Source organism: Vigna unguiculata, chromosome 6, assembly GCF_004118075.2.
Source record: "Vigna unguiculata cultivar IT97K-499-35 chromosome 6, ASM411807v1, whole genome shotgun sequence".
NCBI classification, from domain to species: Eukaryota; Viridiplantae; Streptophyta; class Magnoliopsida; order Fabales; family Fabaceae; genus Vigna; species Vigna unguiculata.
Window position 1 is genome coordinate 5,259,329 of NC_040284.1, and position 22,308 is coordinate 5,281,636.

General features: G+C 34.0%; 2 protein-coding genes across 6 annotated transcripts; one reads left to right on the forward strand and one right to left on the reverse strand.

Moving 5' to 3' along the window:
* Window positions 1-6,979: 6,979 nt before the first annotated feature.
* On the forward strand, window positions 6,980-19,721 carry LOC114187938. 5 transcript variants are annotated; one of them, XM_028076370.1, is made up of 8 exons: window positions 6,980-7,088; window positions 7,660-8,048; window positions 17,021-17,125; window positions 17,213-17,779; window positions 17,884-17,961; window positions 18,342-18,415; window positions 18,511-18,618; window positions 19,468-19,721. In XM_028076370.1, the coding sequence occupies exons 3-8, from the start codon at window positions 17,089-17,091 to the stop codon at window positions 19,588-19,590; spliced, it is 987 nt and encodes a 328-aa protein (XP_027932171.1). In that variant the 5' UTR covers window positions 6,980-7,088; window positions 7,660-8,048; window positions 17,021-17,088; the 3' UTR covers window positions 19,591-19,721. The 5 variants fall into 5 exon arrangements, with proteins under 5 accessions (XP_027932171.1, XP_027932169.1, XP_027932167.1 ...); XM_028076368.1 differs by having other exon boundaries at window positions 17,018-17,779; XM_028076366.1 differs by having other exon boundaries at window positions 17,021-17,779.
* Window positions 14,361-16,571, reverse strand: LOC114187939. Its single transcript, XM_028076371.1, has one exon. It carries the CDS (start codon window positions 15,867-15,869, stop codon window positions 14,970-14,972), a length of 900 nt encoding a protein of 299 aa, XP_027932172.1. The 5' UTR covers window positions 15,870-16,571; the 3' UTR covers window positions 14,361-14,969.
* Window positions 19,722-22,308: the final 2,587 nt, after the last annotated feature.

Below are 22,308 nucleotides of genomic sequence, written 5' to 3' on the forward strand. Positions count from 1 at the left end.
AGTAAAATAAAAATATAAAATGAAAGGAGAGAGAAAGAAAATAGGCCCCCCTAAGGGTTTCTGCAAGTGTAATGGAGGAATGAGGCTGTTCATCGCTGCTGCCATGGAAACGGTGTTGTTGTCGACGAGGCTGTTGTTCTGGTGCACTGCATTGGTGGTTCAAAGGTAGCGTCATGGTCGCAGGTTTCTGGTGGTCCTCTCCTATTCGGCGTCATGGTCTGACGTGAACACGATGTTGTTTGAAAGTTGGTGCAGTTGTAGATTTGCGGTGGATCTGCTGCGTAGGTTCGAACTGATGCAGCGACATAGTGGAGGTTCATGTGTTTTTCTGTAGATTGCATCGTGGACTCAATGGTTGGATATGAAGGTTGAAGATGGAGGCTTCTATGGTTCACGTCGTTTCTGCTGATTGCTCAAGTGACCTGGTCTAACGTGAACGCGAAAGGACAAAGGTCTACTGCTGGCATCATAGTGATGGCCTAGGGTTTCTGATTTGTTGGAGGGACGGAAGATGATGATGTGGCACATTTGATTGGCTTAATTTTGAGTTGTTGGATATATGACATGTGGCAACCATATAGTTGGACAGATTTAAAAGTTGGAGATTGCCACATGACATGATCTGGTTGAGTTGAGTTTAAGTGGTAGAAGGGGTGCAACTTAGTAAAAATTAGGAGTGCAGAACAAGTTTTTAGGTGGTCCACTTCAAAGAGGGGAGTGTATATGTAATTTAGGGGGTGTAGAAGTAATTTTTCTAGAACTTGTTAATTTCAACCTTATTTAAAGGTGGTTTGTAACCTTAAATGAGCTTAATCTTAACTTCAGTTGTATCAACAAACGTTAAAATATCCAAAAATAATTTTTTCAGCTAAATATCACTTTTTAAGACATTTTTATCACATAAGCTCAAATAGCCTAATTATCATAACTGTCAATTAAATCACTCTTTAAGTACACAAATTCAATACCCAGAATTAAACATTAAATGAGGACAAAAATACGCACTCATCAATTGTCATAACTAGAAGAAATACAAATAATATTATCACTAGATGGCCAAACAATACTAGACGTATCACAAACAAATTTAGTTAATTTATCATTTGAAGGAAACATCTCTAAAAATTTATCAGTATAAATAACCAAGGATTTTTTTCTCCTTAACAGGTATTTTAACCTTTACAAGACACTCCACATTTTAAAATATTTTAAATGTGGTTTTTTTTTAACTCATAAGAGTTTTATCACAACCTTTTGCAAGGAAATATATTTGAAGATATGACAAACATAATATAGTTTCATTGATATAATGTTACGCAAGCCCGAACTTGTAGAATAACATTTACCATATTAAAGCATTATTTGTTTCTTTCGCTACACCATTAGATTAGCACTATATGAAGATGTTACTTAAGGGATAATACCATGAGTTTCACATAAAAACACTCATTTATAAAGACATGTCACTTCTCTATTTAATTAATTTTGTACCTTAAAATTTCATAATATGAATGGATTCTAACCAAACTTCTCAACAATTATCATAATAACATGTCATATAACACAATTTTCAACATTTGTAATAATCAAATAAATAGTTACTAAATATTTTTTTTACAAGATAAATGTACTTAACTCAAACAAGTCATCACAAATACATCATTTACTGACCAAAACCAGAACACATGTCTAGAAACAATAATCCAATTGCACCAAAAGAAACCACTTGATAACCTTGTAGAGCAACAAGGAAGTTTCTAAGTTCAAAAACATGAAAAACTCCTTTTCAAAAAATAAGATAATTTCTAAAAGACAAGTTTAATTTTACTTAACTATCTTCTCAATTTCTGATATGAAGATTTATTTTTTTTATCAGCACACACATGATCATAAAATGATTCATTTTAATTTCATGTCATAAATAATATTTTAAATTCATAAATCTGATAATTTATTTTCAGTCATTTTTTTTCATATAAACATCAAGTTAAACCTTTTTTTTTCCTTTGCAAATGCATAATTTTGTTCAATTGTTTTCCATAACACAATAGTAATTTTAGTATGACAAATTATTTTATAATTGTTTTCATACAAAACAATTAAAATATATATGATATAGAACATCTTTATCAATGGTAAGAGTAGACAATATTAAAGCATAAATTAATATAACAACAAAAACATTAGCTTTAGACATCACAAAAAATTATTCAATGAGCAGCAAGAATTTCATTTATCCATAATTTCATTTATTGTTACCAATAGAAATAAAAACAATTATACACATAAATTTTAGCCTTAGTTGAAACTGATCTAATTATAACCATAACAAACACATTAATTCATAAAATGTGTTTTCAGTCTTCAGCTCTATATTGTTTATAATTTTAGATGAGTAATCAAAAATAGAAATAACAAGATCGTTTTCTCTCTAAAAATGTTAGAAAATGATTACTCAAATAATATTATTAATAATAAAACTATTATAATAATAATTATTATTAGAGCAATAATAATACTGACATGTATATGAATCAAAGAATATTAATCAAAGATCCAATAATTCTTATAATAATAATAATAATAAATTATAATAATAATAGATAAAAAATAAATGAGGTAAGGAGTAGAAATAGTTTGGGTTGAGGCACGCATAACGCTATCCTTAGAGAGAAAACACCCCTACTACACAAGGCACAACAAAATCATATGCATCTTTCTCCAGAGATACAACAACCCGTCAGATCGATCGAGTGTAGTGAAGGATCTTTGAACCTTATGAATACCACTGTTTTAAGAGATAATATAGAGAAAAAATAATAACACTTCTAAGAAAAATCTAGTGTTTTTTGTCTTTGTTGTGTCTTTTCCCATGCACCGATGTGGTAGTTATAGGTATAAAAGGAAGACACAAGAGTCAATTATAATAAAAATATAGTTGTTAACCATCATAATTGACATAAACGCATAAAATTAAAAGTCCATGAAAACATGAGTGACAGTAGGATGTTTATTTTAATTATTTATTTTTTAAATTATACTAAAATATTTCCAACATTATCATGTAACACTGAAATGACAATGGTGAATGTAAAGCCCACTTACAATGCTGCCTTATTTTTAAAGGGCTACCCCAAAATCAGTTGGGCCTAGGGCTAGCCCAAAGGGAAACTAGACCCTAAGTTTGCCATAACACACTCTTTTCTCTCACTTTCAGAAAACAATCGCCTTGTTTTCCTCTCCTCACCCAAAATTGTGCTCTGTTAGGGTTTGATCTCCAGCCTCCGTCAAGTTTGCTCAAGGTCATTCTTGCCCCGTGTAAGTTACTCTCCGACTCATACCACTTTACCCTTAGTATATTCTCCTGTTTTCCCAGTTAGGGTTTCGTAGTGAGCTCAATCTTAAGATTTGTTCCACTGTTTTCCAGCTTTTAAGCCTATTCCTAGAGTTGTTGTGCTCCGTGGTTGGTGTCGAGGTCCTGTACTAGCTCATTCCAGGTAAGAGAAGTTAGGGTTTCTTGCATTTTATAATTTGTTGCTTATTTTTTATCTATCTCGAGTTGGTATGAAGTCTGTGCTGCTGTGATTGCATAAAAATGCTCTACTATGTGTTTTGGACATGAATGTATGGCTGCTGCAGGTACGAACAGTAGCGAGAACTGATAGTCTCGCTCAAGCGAGCTAGTCTCGCCTAAGTGAGATTGGCAGAGGTGCGCCCAGACCTTTTGCATGAGCTATCGCTCAAGCGGGCCATCTTTGTTTTGAGCGAGAGAATGCCTCGTTCAGGCGAGGAGATCTCGCCTAAGTGAGCTAGTGTGAATGGCCACTATTCCAGATTGTCGAGCTCTCGCCTAGGCGAAGGGAGCTTGCCTGAGCGAGACCCTTCAGCCTGAGCGAGGAACTAGGCGAGGGTATTGTGATATTTGTTGTTTTCTCTGTTCTCCGATGGTTGACAATTGCTTGATTTGAATTGTTATATTAAAAGCATGAGAAGAATGATTATGCATGAACGGTATGGTGTATGGGTTGTAAATGATAGGTGTGGTATGATCTTGGCATGTGATTTTATATGGGATAGTTGGTTATCAAAGGGGCATAGTGTCGGTACGAAATACACTTCTATATTCATGGTCTGGGAAGGATGAGTTGGAATGGATCCAATATGGCATATGAATGAGGATTGATTATAAAGGCTGGCATGAGATTTATATGCATGAAAAATATTACTTGTTTGATTGAATATGATTGGTATGTGGTCAGTACGTAATTTCATGAGCCTCTAGGTGAGACCCCATGGTGGTGCTTCAATGGTCGGAACGTAATTCCATGACCCCTGTTAGTGGGAGTTCATGGTGGTTCCCCATCTATATAATTTGGTAAGGATTCAAGGTAAGGTTGCATCCTGACACTCTAAGGAGTCAATTAGTCTCACTTAAAGCGAACTGACTCTTGTGGTGAGAGTAGCAGGAGGCCTGAGATTCATTAAGGGCTAATCTTGTGCGTAGGGGTTGAAACTTTATAACACTTAGCTCGGGGGTGAGCAGGGAAATCCACCACAAGTGCAAGCATCCGCTGAATCCGACTAAATTATATGTATCTGGATGAGTCGAGTATGAGTCTTAGTGTATTGTTTGCAAGGCATAACATGATTGGTTGACATATATTCATTGGTCTATGAAATGGCATGTATCCGTATGATAAATTGTTTTATACTGTAGTTTACCCTTTTTGCTTGTTTGGTTGCCTTGTATGTGGTTTTTCTCCTTTTGCGATGATCATCAATTTATTGATGTGAGCATATGCGAGAGGTTCTCGCGGTCAACAGGGGAATGGTGACTCTGTTGCTTAGCCCGCCTGGGTTGGATCCCACTTAGTGAATTTTCTCTTAGGGCTATGGCCCATGTATTACCTTGTTTTAAATCTTAGTTGTATTATTGTTGGATTATGTATCCTGTGTGTATTGGCATCATGGTGTGCTCCAGGATTTTCTTTTATAAATTCTTGGATATTCTTAAGAAGTGAGTTATACTCCGAACCTTTGCTCGTAATATTGTTTATGCGTGATGTGTCATTTAAGTAAGTCTATTTATTAAATGGGACGTTATAGTGAATACTTTTAAAGGCTAATTGTTCATTCTACACATAACTATATGATATTCAATTTAAGTCATATTAAAAGTGGTAAGCTAGGTATTTTTTAATATAATATTAACTAAAAATATTATACTAATATCTTTTACCAAAGATAGTGTAATATAATTGTATTAACATAACATTTGGAGAACATTTAGGTGCCAATCAAGGAATTTGAGTAAATGTTTGGGTACCAATTTGGAAATTTGTAGCTATAAACTAATTTTGAAGATTGAAAAGATAAGTTTGACAAGTTCAGTGCATTAGATTCATTAGTCTAATTTGTGTGAACTAGACACGTTTAATGAGTAAATCTTTAGACTTGTCTTATCTGTGTATTAAACATACTTGTTCACATTATGGTGCTTTGGAGGCCTATCAAGTTGTCTATCATGTTGGACTTTTTGCAACAAAGTTTGTTACTTTGGAAGTATCTCTTACATTAGATTTTATGCACCAAAATATGTTCTTTATTGCTTATCACGTCGAATCTTCTAACAACAAAATTCGTTTGGATTTTTCTCTTGTGTTGAATCTCTACAAGGGAATCTATCAATGTAAATCATTTATCACACTAAAATCTCTACAATAGAATTGGTTATTTTAGATCGAATGAATCAAAGCTGAAAGATTGTCTTTGAGAAACAAATTGAATTCACTAGAAACTACTACAAATATACATCCATCAACATTCATCGATCACCATCTCATCTCTTATCACTCAATCGTTCATCAGACCATGTTTTATTTTCTTATTTGTAATATCTTTTATTGTCTTTCGTATGAAGAGCTAAATCGTTCTAGGTTGTTTCTCTTGTGAATTTATAGTTAATTACGAGGTTATGGGCGATTAAAATACTATTCTTCAATTTGTGCAAAGTTGAGTCTAATCTATTTATTCCTTTTTTTTTTTTATTTTGATTTGTGTTCTTAGGATTGTTTTAGAATGTGTCGATAATTCAATTTTATTTTCTAATTAAGAATTCTTTTTAGTTTGTTTAGTTCTAACAACCTTTTATTTGCTTAATTCAATAGGTAGAAGAATAAAAATTACATGTAGACGCTTGAAATGAGTGAGAAAATTAGTGAACTAGTTAATGTATACTTAATTTATTTAAAAATTAAATAAATAATAATCATATCATTGATGAAAAATTCAACTATGAATAATGTGGAGAATCAATTTGTCTTCATATCAATAATTGTTCTATATATACATTGTTTATAACAAGCCCATTTTATTGTTATTTCACAATCTTGTGCTTTTTGTTGAGTAAGTGTTAGATTATTCAAAATCTTGTTAAATTTTTAGAAAATGAATTGGGTTGACTAATCTACATTTACTTACATTTTGAATTGAATAGAGGATCTTTTGAACAATCTAATTAAAGACAAGACGATCTATTTCAACAATAAACAAGTTATCTATTAGACATTCTATTTTTATTTAATTTGATCATAAAAATGGTAATGATGAATTATGGTAAAAAAAATTATATTAGTTTTAATTGATATGAAAAGAAAGAAACAATGATAAGATTTTTCATACTACGTATAATTTTAATATGTTATTTATAATTTTAAAATATAAAAAAATATTTATTGTTTTTTATTTTTGATATTTTTTATTATTTATTATTTATTATTTATTATTTATTATATTATATTTTACATTTATTTTATTTTGCTTTATTATATTATATTGTATTTTTTCTTTATTTTTATTTTGTTTTATTTTATTGTTTTTAGCTTATTTTATTTTATTTTATACTTTTATTTGATTAAAAAAATGAAAAAAAGTGAAGTGAATAATTAAAGTGAGTGAGTAGAAAGAGAGATAAGGGTGTATCTGGGTGGAGTGGTGGAGAGGAGGTAGAGTGAAAGGAAAAGAAAAGAACAAAGGAGAAGGGGACGGACGATGATTCTTACTTGCCATAGAAAGAACTGCAAGAACAGGTACATCTTGCATTGAATATGGCATGAAGTGCTGTTTTATATGTTGATGGTACATTATGCAAATAAACTCCTGTATCTTTGAAAACAAAACACGCTTTCTCCCTTCCATTCTCCTGCACTTGATAACATCCATACGTAACTTCCATTTTCGAGACCTATTTTCAACCTTCATCTTCACACGCTCATCACAATCCACGAATGCATCTCCTTCGTTTTTCTCATCCCAAACTCCAACATTCTCTTGCACCCTCATCCTCCAAAAACACAAACGCATCATCATTCATCATCGTCTTCACCTTCCACCTGCATAAAAACCAAAAACAACATGGACCCACCGCCACTCTCCAACAACACCCACACATTATTTTTTATTCTACACTCTGTCCCACAAGGTTAATAACTTGTCATTTGTAGGGTTTAAATGATGTATTATTTTGGATTTTAGTTTCATTAACAAATAGATTTTTTTTTCAAGTTTAATATTAAATTAGATAATAAAAGTTAACTAAAATCAATTTTGCAATTATAAAATTCGAAATATCACTAATGATAGCTCATCTTCTTCCCTTAGATATCATCATCATCTTCCCAGCCACAACTACCGGGTCTCGTTTCTTCTTCCTCACTGAAAGAGCACAACACACAAAACCCTAACATTCCCGATGTCAATTAGCTTTCGATGAGACCCGATCACCATTTTCATCCTCATCAGTGTCCATCACTCTAGCCCATTTGGAGTTCTCTTGACAGGAACCGCCGTGCGTCAACCGTGGCCACCGGCTTCCACCGCCACACTCACCGGACCGTGTCGTCTCATCTTCGGCAAGCTTTGTTTATCGCCGCCGTTCACCGCCGTTCACCACCATACCTTCATCGTGTTGGGCCTCCCTGTATCCAACACCACTGTAGTGACGTAAGCGAAGAACTCCTATCATAGCCTCCGGTCAATCTCTCTTTTAGGTGAGTTCGGATTTATGCTCTTTTCTCTATAGAGCAATCTGATTTTCTTCGCATTCAAGCTTCCTTTTGATTGAATGATGTCTCTTTTCATTCTTGATGAAACTCCCTCTAGTTGAGATCCTAAAATTCTACCTTGATTTGTTGTTTGAGCCTTTTGTTGTGGAGAAAGAATGATTCTATGGGTGAAAGCCGTTTGAGGGGAAAGAGCATTGCTAAGCAAAGTCTACACTAGTCCTTTATAAATAATGTTTTTTTCTTAAATAAATTTGTTGAGTGGATTGAGAACAATGAGAAAGAATGAGACCAGCTGACCAATAGTAGATGTGATTTTCTTAAATGGGTTCTGCGAAATAAATGATGAGATTTGATTGTTGAATGTGATTGTACTGATAGTTTATATTGAATTTCTATTATATATGATTTCTATTGTACTGTGAATTATGAATGATGATAGAAAGACATTGAGACGGTGGGTTCTGTTGGTTGGGTTTACATGTCCTATTATGTGAGTTATCATAGCTATTCTTTTCATACCACAAATTGTAACAATGACTGTATTGAGCTATGATGGGTAACGTAAGAATGTTTGTGAAAATTGGTGTGATATTAATACTCAAATTAGTTATTTTCAAGAGAAAAGGAAAAATGCTACTCTAGGATGAGTCAAAAGTGTATGAAAGGAGATTTGTTATGTGACACTATTCTAACTCGACTAGTATCCAACTCTACATAGATGAAGATATCTAGGTGGTGAGGAAGATATCTAGGTGGTGAGAGTCGAAGGAGACTCTATTCAATATGCTAGTCTCCTAGAAGCATAGTCATTGTACTTTGTTGTTTGAGCTGCTTTGCAATGATGTTTGTTTGAGCCATTGGACTAAGCCATGTGTGATGATACTTGGTATTTGATTTGATGAGTGTGAACTGTTTGTGTTTTTGAGCTTGTTCATGTATTGACATGTATCGTTGAATGAGTTATTGGATTGAAGTAATACAGTGAATAAATGGGAAAATGAGAAGGGCTAACTTAAGGATTGATTTCTAGCCAAGATTCGTTTTGATAGTCTTTATTAGAAGTTATTATTTCTTTTATATACTTTATATTTTTCATAATTATTTTAATATGTTACTATTTTTTGTATTTTATTTTCTCATCATTTGTTTATACATTAGCTTACCTTTGCATTTTGTATGTTCTCATGTTTTCTTTTGTTTTTTCTGCGATGATCTTTTTGCGATGATCGTGTGTATATATATATATATATATATATATATATATATATATACACACACACGTGAGCAATTATAGGAGTTGATGGTGATAGTGCACCGGAGCTGGGTTAGGGGAAATGAAGTATTAGGATAGGAATATTATAACGATGATGGATTGTGGTTTTGAAAAACTATATTAAGTTCACTGGTTTATATTTTGAAGTATTCATGAGTTCATTTTAAATGCATTTGTTTTTAGTATCTCATTATTTAGTATAAGAACTATAAAATGTGAATTTATTTTGAAATACCTTATTAAGGCTATGATTTAAACATTGATATAGGGTATTTATTAGTTTTTGGGCTGTTACAGATCAGAGATAAAAGGTATAGATATCCTCTAAACATATAAGTTGCCCCAGGATGTACCATTTTTAAATTAAAAAAATAAAATTTAGATTTAAATAAAAGAACTTTAAAAATAATTATATTTGTTTTCTTGTACAATCTCCTGTTTTTCTTTTTCACTTTCCATAGAAACATTGGTTTCAACCGGGAATATGAGTTCTTTTGGTTCTCATTCCTCGTTTCTCGGTTGATCCACAATGCAACAGAGCGCAGCTGCGCGAAAAATACAATAACCCAAAATCCTCACTCACTTTCTTTGCACTCTCTACTATTCTCCTTTTTCAATCCCCATACTGTTCATTACACTGTTTCTGTAAGTTCCTTTCATTATTATGTATAATCATTGTATATAAGATAAATTATTTTAATTCTCGAATATGAAATATTTTTTTTTGCATTTTTAGGTTAACAAATTTGTACTTGTTTGTTTGTAAGGTGACATGCTGTTGATGTACTTTAGTTAGTTGTTTCTTGTCTTTGGTTAGTTAAACTAATTGGAATTATTTCGATGGAAAATGAATATCATTATGGGAAAATAAAAAAGTTTTTATTTTGCTCATTATTTCTTTTTCGGGGTGGAAATGATTTTTAATTCAGTTCGAGAAATGCTAGTTGCACACATTTTGCATTCATATTCTCTCTTACTAATGCAATGTGAAATTTTATGACTGTGCAAAAGTTGGGTTCATTCTTAAGCTTATGCATAGAGTTGAGTTTTGCTTAATAATAGTGTTGGAAAGAAGATCTTATTCAGTTTTATGCCCTAGGAAGAGTGAAGAAGAGCTTAAAATATAGCAAGGGTTTGTTTGATTTATGAAAATTCTTCTAGTTTTCATTTTATGTTCTTACTTACAATTACAAAAAGATCACGTTGTTTTCACTTTGATTATTGTTTTCAAGAATTTGCATAAGAGTGGTGTAAAAGTTCGTTCCATCATCAAAGGAAATGAAATGAATATGGTACTTTTGTAGGTATTTGTCATTTTACAAAAACGAATAGGCCTTAAATTTGTGTTACCCCATAATTAAGCTTCATTCCACCTTTTAATTGTCTTTGTTTCTTTACCAGGGATGGGGGAGAGGGTATTTAGAATAAAGGTTAAAAGGTGAAAACATATGAATCCTTGAATCGTATGGGTGGTACAAATTTCATACATTTAGTCTTGTATTTTAAGATACAAAGTAATTTAAGATTCATCTTGGGATATACATTGGTAGATAGACATAATGTATGAGTTGTGAGATTCATCATATCATGAATAGTAAAATTCTAATAACTGTGTTCCTAATACTAAGCATTTTGTAGGATAGGACGACGATTTAATAATACAGATTGTAGGTTAGTTAATATCTACAGTTCTACTCTATTAATATCTATTTCTGACTCAATGCTAAAGGGTATAGATACTACTTAAAGATTATTTTAAGATTCCAGTATTTAATTTACTACACAAGTGATAGGGACAATTAGTAATACAGAACAATCAAGACCAATTCTTGATTACTTTTATTGAACAACACTGGTTGTGTCAAAAGAGTAGAAGCTAGAACTCAAGATTACAACTGAGAAAGCTTTGAGAGATCCTCACTCTCCTATCAGGTCCTTCAGAAAACTACAAACTGCCTATTTCCTATAATTTCTGACTATTTATAATAGTCAGTTACATGACATATTTAAAAAAGAAAAACAGAATTACACTGCAGAGGTTATAACTGTCATATTCAGTTATTCCTCTTTTCCCTCCTTTTATAAACTATTCCAAACCTATCATTACTCCGCCCCTGCAGATTCACCTTGCCCTCAAGGTGAAGGTCTGGAAACTCTTGCTGGATGGTTGTGGCAGACTCCCAGTCCAAATCTGGAAGTTGCCTCCACTTGAGAAGAACCTCCTATTCTCCTTTAGCATCCTGGCGAGTATCTAACACTTTCTCAGGTGTCACCTCCAATATGTAGTCTTCAGATAGCATGGGAGGTAAGGGTTGTGATGTGGGAATAGTAGTGGAAGCAGTCTTTAGTAAGGATACAATGAAAAACTGGGTGAATACAGCTATGGGCAGGAAGTAGCAGTTTATATGCTACTAGACCAATACGTTCCAAAATCTGGTATGGCCCGTAAAAACGAGGACTCAGTTTCTCATTAGGTCATCTAGCCAAAGATTTAAACCTATAAGGTTAGATTTTAAGGAACACCCAATCACCAATTTGATATGTAACCTCTCTTCTATGCTTGTTGGCTTGAAGTTTATTCTGCTCTTGAGCCCGACAGAGATTGGACTTCAAAGCTTTCAAAATCGCATCACGTTCATCTTGGAACTGGTTGACACTCTCTATTTTACAAGGAATGGTTGTCCCTTTCAAAAGCAAAGGTGGGTCGTGACCATATAAAGCTTTAAATGGTGTCATTTTTTAAGAGGCATGGTAATTAGTGTTAAACCAGAATTCAGCCCAAAGTAACCAACTAGGCCATAACTTAGGTTGAGATCTTGTCATACACCTTAGATAAGTTTCCAAACAACGGTTAACCACTTCCGTTTGACCATTCGTTTGGGGATGGTATGTTGAGCTTTGTACTTGCTTGTTTGAACAATTCCTTCCAAGATTGACTTAAAAACAGTTTGTCCCTATCTAAAACAATTGTGGAAGGAAACCCATGTAACCGAACCACCTCTTTAACAAAAATGGCAGCTACATCTGCAGCAGTATAAGGATGTGCTAAAGCAAAGAAATGGGCATACTTAGTGAGGCGATCGACCACTACAAGAATAGTGTCCATCCCCTTTGCTTTAGGTAGACCCCCAATAAAATCCATGGAGATATCACTCCAAACCTGAGTTGGAATTGGCAATGGTTGTAGTAAACCAGCAGGAGCTAGAGTCGCAGTTTTATTCCTCTGGCAAGTGTCACACTGCATCACAAAATCCTTAATATCTCTTCTCATGCCCTCCCAATATAGAACGCCTGCAATTCGTTTAAGAGTGTGAAAGTAGCCACTATGACCACCTAATGGAGATTCATGCAGCTCTTTAATGATAGTAGGGATTCTACTATAATGTTTAGGCTGAACAAGTTTGCCGTGATAGTACAATTTCCCCTTTTTTAGCTGAAACTGGGCATGAGCAGTAGGATCCACTAACAAATTCTGTATAATGGTGCTCATTTTCACATCCTTTTGTATTTCTGTATCCCAATCTTCCCACTCTTGAGGTTGTAGGATAGAAATGTTAAAGAAGACTTGTCGGGATAATGCATCAGCAACCATATTTTCCTTCCCAGGTCGATATTTGATGTCAAAATCCAACCCAATGAGCTTCGAAGCCCATTTAAATTGTTCCTCTGTCAACAATTTATGATCATTCAAAAACTTTAAGCTTTTTTTATCAGTGACAATGGTAAAGTGAGTACCCATCAAGTAATGCTTCCATTTTTGCATAGCTTGGACGATAGCCATTAGTTCTCGTTCATAAACTGATTTCCTTTGACCTCTTTCTGTCAAGGCTTGGCTCCAAAAGGCCAAGGATCTGCCCTCTTGTAATAACACAGCTCCTAACCCTTTACTGGAAGCATCAATCTCAACCACAAAAGATTTGGAAAAATCTGGCACTCCTAGCGTGGGCAATTGGGAGACAACAGTCTTCAATGCTTCGAAGGCTTGATGTACTTCATTAGACCAAACAAAACCTTCCTTTTTAAGCAATTGTGTTAGAGGTTGCACAATTTTACCATAATGTCGAACAAACCTTCTATAGTACCCCGTTAGACCAAGAAAACCTCTTAAAGCAGTGACATCTTTCGGTCTCGGCCATTTAAACATAGCCTTTACCTTCTTAGGGTCAACTGATACCCCATTCCCCGAGATCACATGGCCCAAGTATTCAATGCTGTCTTGGCCAAAGCTGCATTTCTTCCTATTAACTTTTAAGTGATGATCACATAGTAGTTGAAGAACTTGTGATAAATGTTGGAGGTGCAGATCCATAGAAGTGCTGTAAACCAAGATATCATCGAAAAACACCAATACAAATTTTTGCAAAAAAGGCTTGAGAACTTCATTCATGAGAGATTGGAATGTTGCTGGGGCATTTGTCAAACCAAAAGACATGACTAGGAATTCATAGTGGCCCTCATGGGTTCGAAAAGTTGTCTTCTTAATATCGCTTTCTTTCATACGAATCTGGTGGTAACCAGACTTGAGATCTAGTTTAGAAAAGATAGTTGCTCCAGCTAGCTCATCCAATAATTCATCTATAACTGGAATAGGAAATTTATTTGGAATGGTTACCTTGTTAAGAGCCTTATAATCTACACAAAACCTCCATCCTCCATCTTTCTTTTTCACCAAGATAATAGGGTTGGAATAAGGACTAATACTAGGCCGAATAATACCAACATTCAGCATATCACCAATCAATCTTTCAATCTCATTCTTTTGCGAGTGCGAATACTTATATGGCCTTAAGTTTGGAATGGATACTCCCTCCTTGAGATGAATAGCATGATCTTGTTTTTGGGTAGGAGGTAATTCATGGAACTCTTGAAAAACCTCACCATAGGATGCCAACACTTGCTCCACTTCCTTTGTACAAGCCGTAGAATCCACAACTTCATGATTATGAACCATATCCACCAAAAACCCTTGATCCCCTTGCTGCAATTCGTGTATCAACTTTTTAAATGAAGTTGCAGTAGTGGATAAAGCAGGATCCTCGATCACCATGTGCTGCTGGTTCCCTCCACCAATGGTAAGTTTTAAGTTTCCAAAATCTGCCTTAACCTCCCCTAAACTGGCCAACCACTCTAAGCCCAACACAATATCAGGTCCACCTATCTCAAAAGTGAAAAATTCTTGTCGAATTTGTAATCCTTGGATTTCCAAGATAAAATCTGCACATTTTCCTTGACAATCTATCTTTCTACCATCTCCAACTTCCACCACATAAGAGGGAGTAGCCATTGTCTGCAACCCACATCTACCAATCAAATTATTTGAAATGAAATTGTGGGAAGCTCCATAATCCAACAAAACAATCACGCTCTCCTCTCCAATTTTACCCCAAAGTTTTCAAAACTTCTTGGTAGTGAGTCTAGCCATGGTACACAAGGATAATTGTAAAGCCTGTCTCGTGTCCTTCAAGGTATCTTCTGTTGTCTCTGTGTGGTGCTAGAATTCCCCCAATTCAGTTATTTCATCTTCTGACAGCAGTAACATGTGCAATTGTTTGTTTCTACATACATGTTGAGGCTCAAACTTCTCATCACATATAAAACATAACCCTTTTCTCATCTTGTCTTGCAATTTTGCATCAGATAATTTTCGAAAAAGGGCTCCTCGTTGACACAGCCCTCCTTAATTTCTTAGACACCTCACTGCTCTCCCCCCTGTCCTTATTGGTAGTACTAGAAGCTACCGAGTTACTGCCTTCTCTTGAAAAGGTTTTAGTAGCTGAATATGGTTTGGCCCCTGAATTGTTGCTGCCAAACCCTGGAAGTTCGCTTTTAGATGTGACTCTAATTTTTTCCTCCACCATTTTAGCTTTCATCATTAGTTCAGCAAGACTTTTTGGTTCATATAGCTTCACTTCAGCCTTGATACCTTCTTTTAACTCGTTCAAGAAAATGCCTACCAAATAATCTTGCTCCACGTTTTTCAAGAACCCAACATATTGTTCAAAATTTTCAATATACTCTTCAACCAGACCTGTTTGTTTTAAGCCAATTAAAATCTCAAACGGATTATCCAACATGGTCGGTTGAAACCTGTGCACCAGTACAATCTTGAAAGGATCCCATGTAGGTTTGGGATTACACGATTGCCACCATTGGAACCAATTCAAAGCCTTTCCTTCCAAAGCAATAAGAACAGCCTTCATCCTTTCTTCCTCTGTTACCTCCTTTAAATGAAAATAGCGCTTCAACCTATTGGTCCATCCATAAGCATCTTCTCCTATAAAAACTAGAATATCTAGTTTTCTCCATCTTGACGAAGTAGAAGAACGTTCTCCATTTGTGACTGAAATATCATCACTTTCCGATTTTTCTGTTGACAATATTTTCTCCACCACCACTGTAAGACCACGAATCATGTCTTCCAAACGTTGGAACCGTTGATGAGTCTCATTTTCATGTCTGTCCCGATCTTGAACCATTTCTTGGACCATTCGTTCAACCCCATCCATGCGTGACTCCATTCTGGTATGGACCATGCTCTAACGAACCCTTTCCACAGAACCCAGAAGGTGCTCTGAATACCAATTGATAGGGACAATTAGTAATACAGAACAATCAAGACCAATTCTTGATTACTTGTATTGAACAACACTGCTTGTGCCAAAAGAGTAGAAGCCAGAACTCAAGATTACAACTAAGGAAGCTTTGAGAGATCCTCACTCTCCTATCAGGTCCTTTCAGAAAACCACAAAACTGCCTTTTTCCTATAACCTCTAACTATTCATAATAGTCAGTTACATGACAGATTTAAAAAAGAAAAACAGAATTACACTACAGAGGTTATAACTGTCATATTCAGTTATTCCTCTTTTCCCTCCTTTTATAAACTATTCCAAACCTATCGACAAGGCATTTGAGGTATTTACTTGTGACAAAATTTTCTTTTTGGCTGGTGATTGATAGAATAGAATACTCATTGACATGATAGATAGTGATAGTTCATGATTTGAGTGGATTTTTTGTGTTTTATTTTAAAATTTTGCATCATTATAAAGTCAGAAATGATTTATTGTTATGCCTGTTAGTAAGAACATCTATTGCCAAGGAGAAAAATAATCTTGCCTTTAGTTTTGGTTGCATAGTGTATAACCTGGAGAAGTGTTTTAATGTTGAGCTTTTTTATTATTGTTACAAAGCCATGGATCAACAACATGAAGATCATTTTCATAAGAAAGATAGAGAGCTCATAATACTCACAGGGCAATCATTGAAAAAGATAATGATGTGAATAAAAAATTCTCCTATTTATAGATCTTATTGGACTCTAGTAGTCATATGTTATTAACCGATAACAAACTTACTAATCATGTACAATAATTATTATAATTACTTACTTTGCCTTTAGACATTCAGTATTCTTTTGGCAACAGCTGGACCTAGAAGCAACGAGTGATAATAATTTAAGGTGAAACATTTTTTATCAGAAGACTAGAACATTTTATTTTGTATGATCAATTCTTTTTTACTCTGTTTTTGTGGCTTACTTTCCTTTTTCAAATTTTCTTGTATTTAGAATCTTTTATGTAAGATACTAATCTTCATTATACATTCGTTGATGTTGCATTTGCTATTTATTGATCTTTAATTAAAAACTGTAATTTTGTTTTTTATCTTATTATATAAGTAGCAATGATTGAAGCATACATCTGTAGCAACATGTGGCCATGACATTGGTTAAGCAAGAAAAAGTATAAAATGCTGTCAACTACTGTCGCTGCTCAGCTTCCAAGTTGTTGGTACCGCATTCCCAACCATCTTAACGTCCATCATGATGCCCAACAAAAGAGAAAACTCACCACTCTATCACTTTCCAATGCAGATAGCCAAATTTCCCTCAAAAACTTATGTGACCTAAGTCTTCCTCAGACCCAAAATTGCAGCAAAGGGCAAGAAAGCAATAACCGTTCAATACATAATCCCAATTCAAATCAGAACCACAAAAACTTATTATTTCTACAATTGCTCCCTGATAGTGACACAGATGACATCAATAATCAAAATCCAAGAACAAGAAACCACTGCCAACACCAAGTAGACGAACAAAGAGAATTCAAGGACAATAACAAGGCTAGCCTTTTCACAAACATGCGGTGGGTAGATGTGAAAGCAGCACTTGGCCAAAGAATCAACTTGGAGGCCATTCTATGTTCAACTATGGTGATCTTTAAAGACCCGAAATTGGCAATGCCCCATATTTTTGTTCCTGATATAAGGTATGTTGATTGGGCTGAGCTGCGCAGAAAGGGATTTAAGGGAGTTGTCTTTGACAAAGACAATACCATTACAGCGCCTTACTCTTTGAAGCCCTGGCCACCACTTGAGTCTTCATTGGAGAGTTGTAAATTGGCATTTGGTCATGATATTGCTGTGTTTAGTAATTCTGCTGGTAATTCTAGCTTGAAGCAATTAGAAAATGTTCTGAATTTTATGGTACTAGTTGTTCACCGTGTCACTTAAATTGTTTTCTGCTGCTTTGTTGTTGTGAATCAGGACTTCATGAATATGACCATGATGGTTCAAAAGCTAGGATGCTTGAAGGTGCAATTGGAATTAAAGTCATCAGACATAGTGAGTCTTGCCTTTATTTTAGAGCATTTTCTGCAATATTTCCTTATCTTGGAACATGAAAATACATGGTCTCTCGGATCTGTTTAAAACGTTAGGAGTGTGAATTATTCTCTTAGGATAAATTGCTTTAGTAGGGATGTTGATACATGTACGAATGTGTTGTTAGTGGGATATTAAATGCATTACTAGAAGTTGGTAGAATATTAAATGTATTACTAGAAGTTGATAGAGGGTTGTTAGAAGATTCTAAAGATCTCTTTGTAATTATTATTTTAGGGTTAGAGTCCTCTCTATACAGAGACTGATGTACTCTTTCAAAGAATCAATTTAAATAAAAATCTTATTTCTTTCATATTAATCCTTTCAAGTGAATGCTTCAGGGGTGAAGAAGCCAGGCGGTACAGCTGAAGAAACTGAAAAGCATTTTGGTTGTGAAGCTTCGCAATTAATTATGGTAGATAAGAATTTTAGTGGCCACCTTCTATTAGCTACTTTTTTGTAGTTTGATTCAGATTTATGTTAAAAGTTAAAGCATAATATCTATGGCAGGTGGGTGATCGGCCATTCACTGACATTGTTTATGGCAATCGGAATGGGTTTCTAACTATTTTGACAGAGCCATTGAGTCTTGCTGAGGAGCCATTTATTGTTAAGCAGGTATGGTTTTCATTTTACATTCTGAGTGCAAGAATTGTTTGTTGTGATTAATTTTTCTTGATAAGTGGAAATAATTTTTCACTAATGGAAAAGGATGAGAAGTTCTGTTTGACAGATCCTATAACGAAAGCGAAATATAGCAGAGATAAAATCTTCAAGCTTAAAAGCGCTCGTACCTCTCTTGTATAGTCAACTGATGAGATTCTAGTAAAATTGAGAAAATATATGTTCCACAAAAATTGTGTGGAATGACTCATCTGCATAAAAAAGCATTGGAGTAGTAAATTCTTAGAAAAACTTGTAGTGTGACCAAGTAAACTAACTCAACTCATTTAATGGAACTGTCATACATCTCTGGCATGATTCTTTGTGCCAATTGGGAATTCATGGTATCATGGCTTACAGATTCTTTCTGCTACGGGTTGTGTTGGTGTTGAAAGTCTCTATAGATCTTTTATGTAACTTGTCAAGAGTAACTTGTTTGATAGAAATGAGGTCCATAAATAAAGCACTTAACAACTATTATTGAATCTTTGGTCAATATTGAAATCAATTACACAATGTGTTACTTATCTGTGTGAAAGTCCTCTCTTATTCTTTGAGATCTATCTATTATCTGTTATGATATTTGGCCTAATCAACTTGTAGTTACTTATATATGTTATCTGCTTTCTGATATGCTTTGATGTTTTAATACCATTGGAATGCTGGGTGTGTGAAATCTGTTTGACAATGCTGGTTAAGCATTAGACGAATTTTATTCATGAATATTAATTAATTTCTTATGGTTTATCATTATGAATCAATTTTAAAAAGGAAATAACATTCCCTTGATAATTGTGATGATAGGTGAGGAAGCTAGAAAATTCATTTGTAAGGTACTGGTCCAGAAGAAGGTTGAAGCCACCTAGCCAGAGGTTATTGCCAGATCCAAAGTTATGTGTCAGAGAGCCACATCCTTCACAAGACTAATCTCTAAACACCGCCACCTTTTTTTTACCATATTACTGCCCTTGAGTAATTGCATAAATGTGAATAATTTTTTTTTAAATAATCATTTAGTTTATTTTTTACCAAATGGAAAGCATTCCCCAGCTGTCTTATATGTGGCAATTTATGTCATCTGGTTAGAGCCTGTTTAAATAACTAGATTTAAAAAATAATTTTTTGATCAGTTCTTTTCTTAAAAAAATTCTTAAATAAAAAAGCAAATTTTCCCCAAAACCAATCATTTATGAACATGCTATTAGTTTTCACAAAATAAATTATAAAAATAATTTTTTTTTTAATTTTCACAAAAATTTTCTCCTGATCGTGAAGGTTGTTATATTACACCTCATCGTAGTTTCTGAAAGTAAATGATATTAAAAGATCAGGCTTTTTAATATAACATTAAGTAAAAACATAATATAATAATATAATGTTTTATAATCGATAACGTTAAATATATCCTTGATTTCTAAACTATTGGTTAAAATGGTAAATCGTATTTTGTCCCGCTTCTATGTATACGATGTATACGTTAATTTTGTCTTTATATTTTATAAATGAATGTAAAATATCTTTGGTGATAAATACGTTAATTTTGTCTTTATAAATGAATGTAAAATATCTTTGGTGATAAATTCTACTTAACGCTATTAGAGTGTTTCTTTTCTTCCTATAACTTTCTCTCCTCCTGACTGCAATTCTCTCTTTCTCCATTGCAACTCTCCTTAGAGGTGGGCCTAAAGGTGATAGATTACGTGGTAGTCTTAATGGTGGTTACGAAGGCTGGTGGGGGTTTAGGAATTCGGAAAAATGTTGGATGTGGGAGTCGTTCCATTCAACTCCTTTGGGAACCGTTGGAAATCGCGTTTGTGGGGGAGTGGTGCATGTTCTTCTCTTATTTGTGTTTTCGTGCTTCAACTTCTTTCTCCTACCATTGCAAAAACTGATGTTGTTGGAAACGCCACTTAGAGCCGAGTTTGGAGCGCAACAGAGGCTTATTGTAAACGAGGTCCCCACTCATATTGAACCCTCTACTAACCTATGTAACTATCACTAGGGGTGTCTCCATAACTACCACCATCTTTAGGCCTACTTCTAGCTCAGTCACCTCCAAAAGGAGATTTGTAGTGAGGAGAGAGAATTGCAAACAAAGTTATTGTAGTTTGTTGCGAAAGACATTTTACATTTATCGAACACATCTTACATTCATTTATAAAATATAAAGACAAAATTATTATATACTTTGGAACATGAACAAAATATTATTTTAGTCTTTTTATGATCAAAATCATATATAACTCTAACAAAATATATGGTATATAATATATTATCCTATAATATAACATGTATAATATATAGTGTATAATATATAATATATAAAGTAATACAAAATAATATATGCATGTCTAGTATAGGTTCAAGTAGGTTGAGTTGTACTTTACTACCAATCACCTTTTATTAGTTTTTTTTTTCATTTTTATAAGTATCTTTTACCATAATTATTTACTACTTTTAAGTTTTAATAATTTAAACGTTTAATTTATTTGTTTGGTAAGTCACGTAGATTGATACTTTAATTTTAAATTAAAATGTATTTATAATAATGTTTAGTAAAATAAATAAAAAACTTAATTCGACTCCTATAAAATAAATGAGTGGAGTTGCATTAACTAACTCACCTATAATAAATCAAATTGGGTTGTTTCATTAAAAATAAATAGAGTTGAATGAATTCATCTTTAGCTTGTAACACCCCATTTAAATAAATATGTTAATTTAAATGAAATGCCACATAGATAGAATGTAAGAGACAAGTCTTGGAGTATAACACTACTTCGTACAATATCCAGAATTTGCTAGAAGAAACCAAGGCACACCACGATGCCAGATACAAGCAAAATACAAAGCTCAACAATACTCAAATTGAAGTTTAAAGGACAAGCAAATACATGGGTCATAGCCCTATAATAAAGCCCACAACAGTAGAATCTAGCCCATGTGGGCTACGCAGCGGAACCATCGCCTCCCTGTTGACCACAGGTGTTTCTCGCATCTGTTGACATCAACAGATTGATGATCATCGCAAAAAGAGAAAAACCACACATACAAGACATAAAACAAACAACAGAAGGGTAAGCTAGAGCTAAAAAATAGTTTTATCATGCAATCATATACACTTTTACAGTCAATTATACTTACATCACCCAAGCATTTTATGACTGATGAAGGATTGACCCCAACCAAGGATGAAGGCACATGCTTAAGAAGAATAAGCATGTTTTGAAAGGAAGTTCATTAATCCTTCATCCCTTTCATTTGTGTTTGTTATTTTTGATTCCCTAAGTTGACTTAGTTGAATCAATTTTAGTTGACTTTTTGACATTTGACTAGGTTTGACTTGTTGACTATAGTTGACTTGACTTAAGTCAACATGCTAATCTATGTTTATTTGCTTTGTAGGTTAATTAGGAGTAAGAAAGCAATGCTAGGTGGCGCATGGTGATTGGGGAGCATAAATGATGTGGAGGAGAGAGTAAAGCAAAGGCATAAAGCATAAAGTAAAAGGCATGAAGCAAGTGTACCTATGTACCTTTGGTCTCCTTTGTTTTTAGCACACTTTGACCACTTTTTGGAGACATATGAGACACATTCTTTGTCTCCTTTTATGCTAGAACGAAATTAGCCTTGCACACACCATAG

Excerpts from the sequence above, each read along its gene's own strand:
- LOC114187939 (XM_028076371.1), bottom strand. The coding sequence starts at position 15,869 with ATGGTCCATACCAGAATGGAGTCACGCATGGATGGGGTTGAACGAATG.
- LOC114187938 (XM_028076368.1), top strand. The coding sequence starts at position 17,089 with ATGCTGTCAACTACTGTCGCTGCTCAGCTTCCAAGTTGTTGGTACCGC. Across the intron at positions 17,780-17,883 it reads TGTGTTTAGTAATTCTGCTG|GACTTCATGAATATGACCAT; the intron begins GTAATTCTAGCT and ends GTTGTGAATCAG. Across the intron at positions 18,416-18,510 it reads AAGCTTCGCAATTAATTATG|GTGGGTGATCGGCCATTCAC; the intron begins GTAGATAAGAAT and ends TATCTATGGCAG.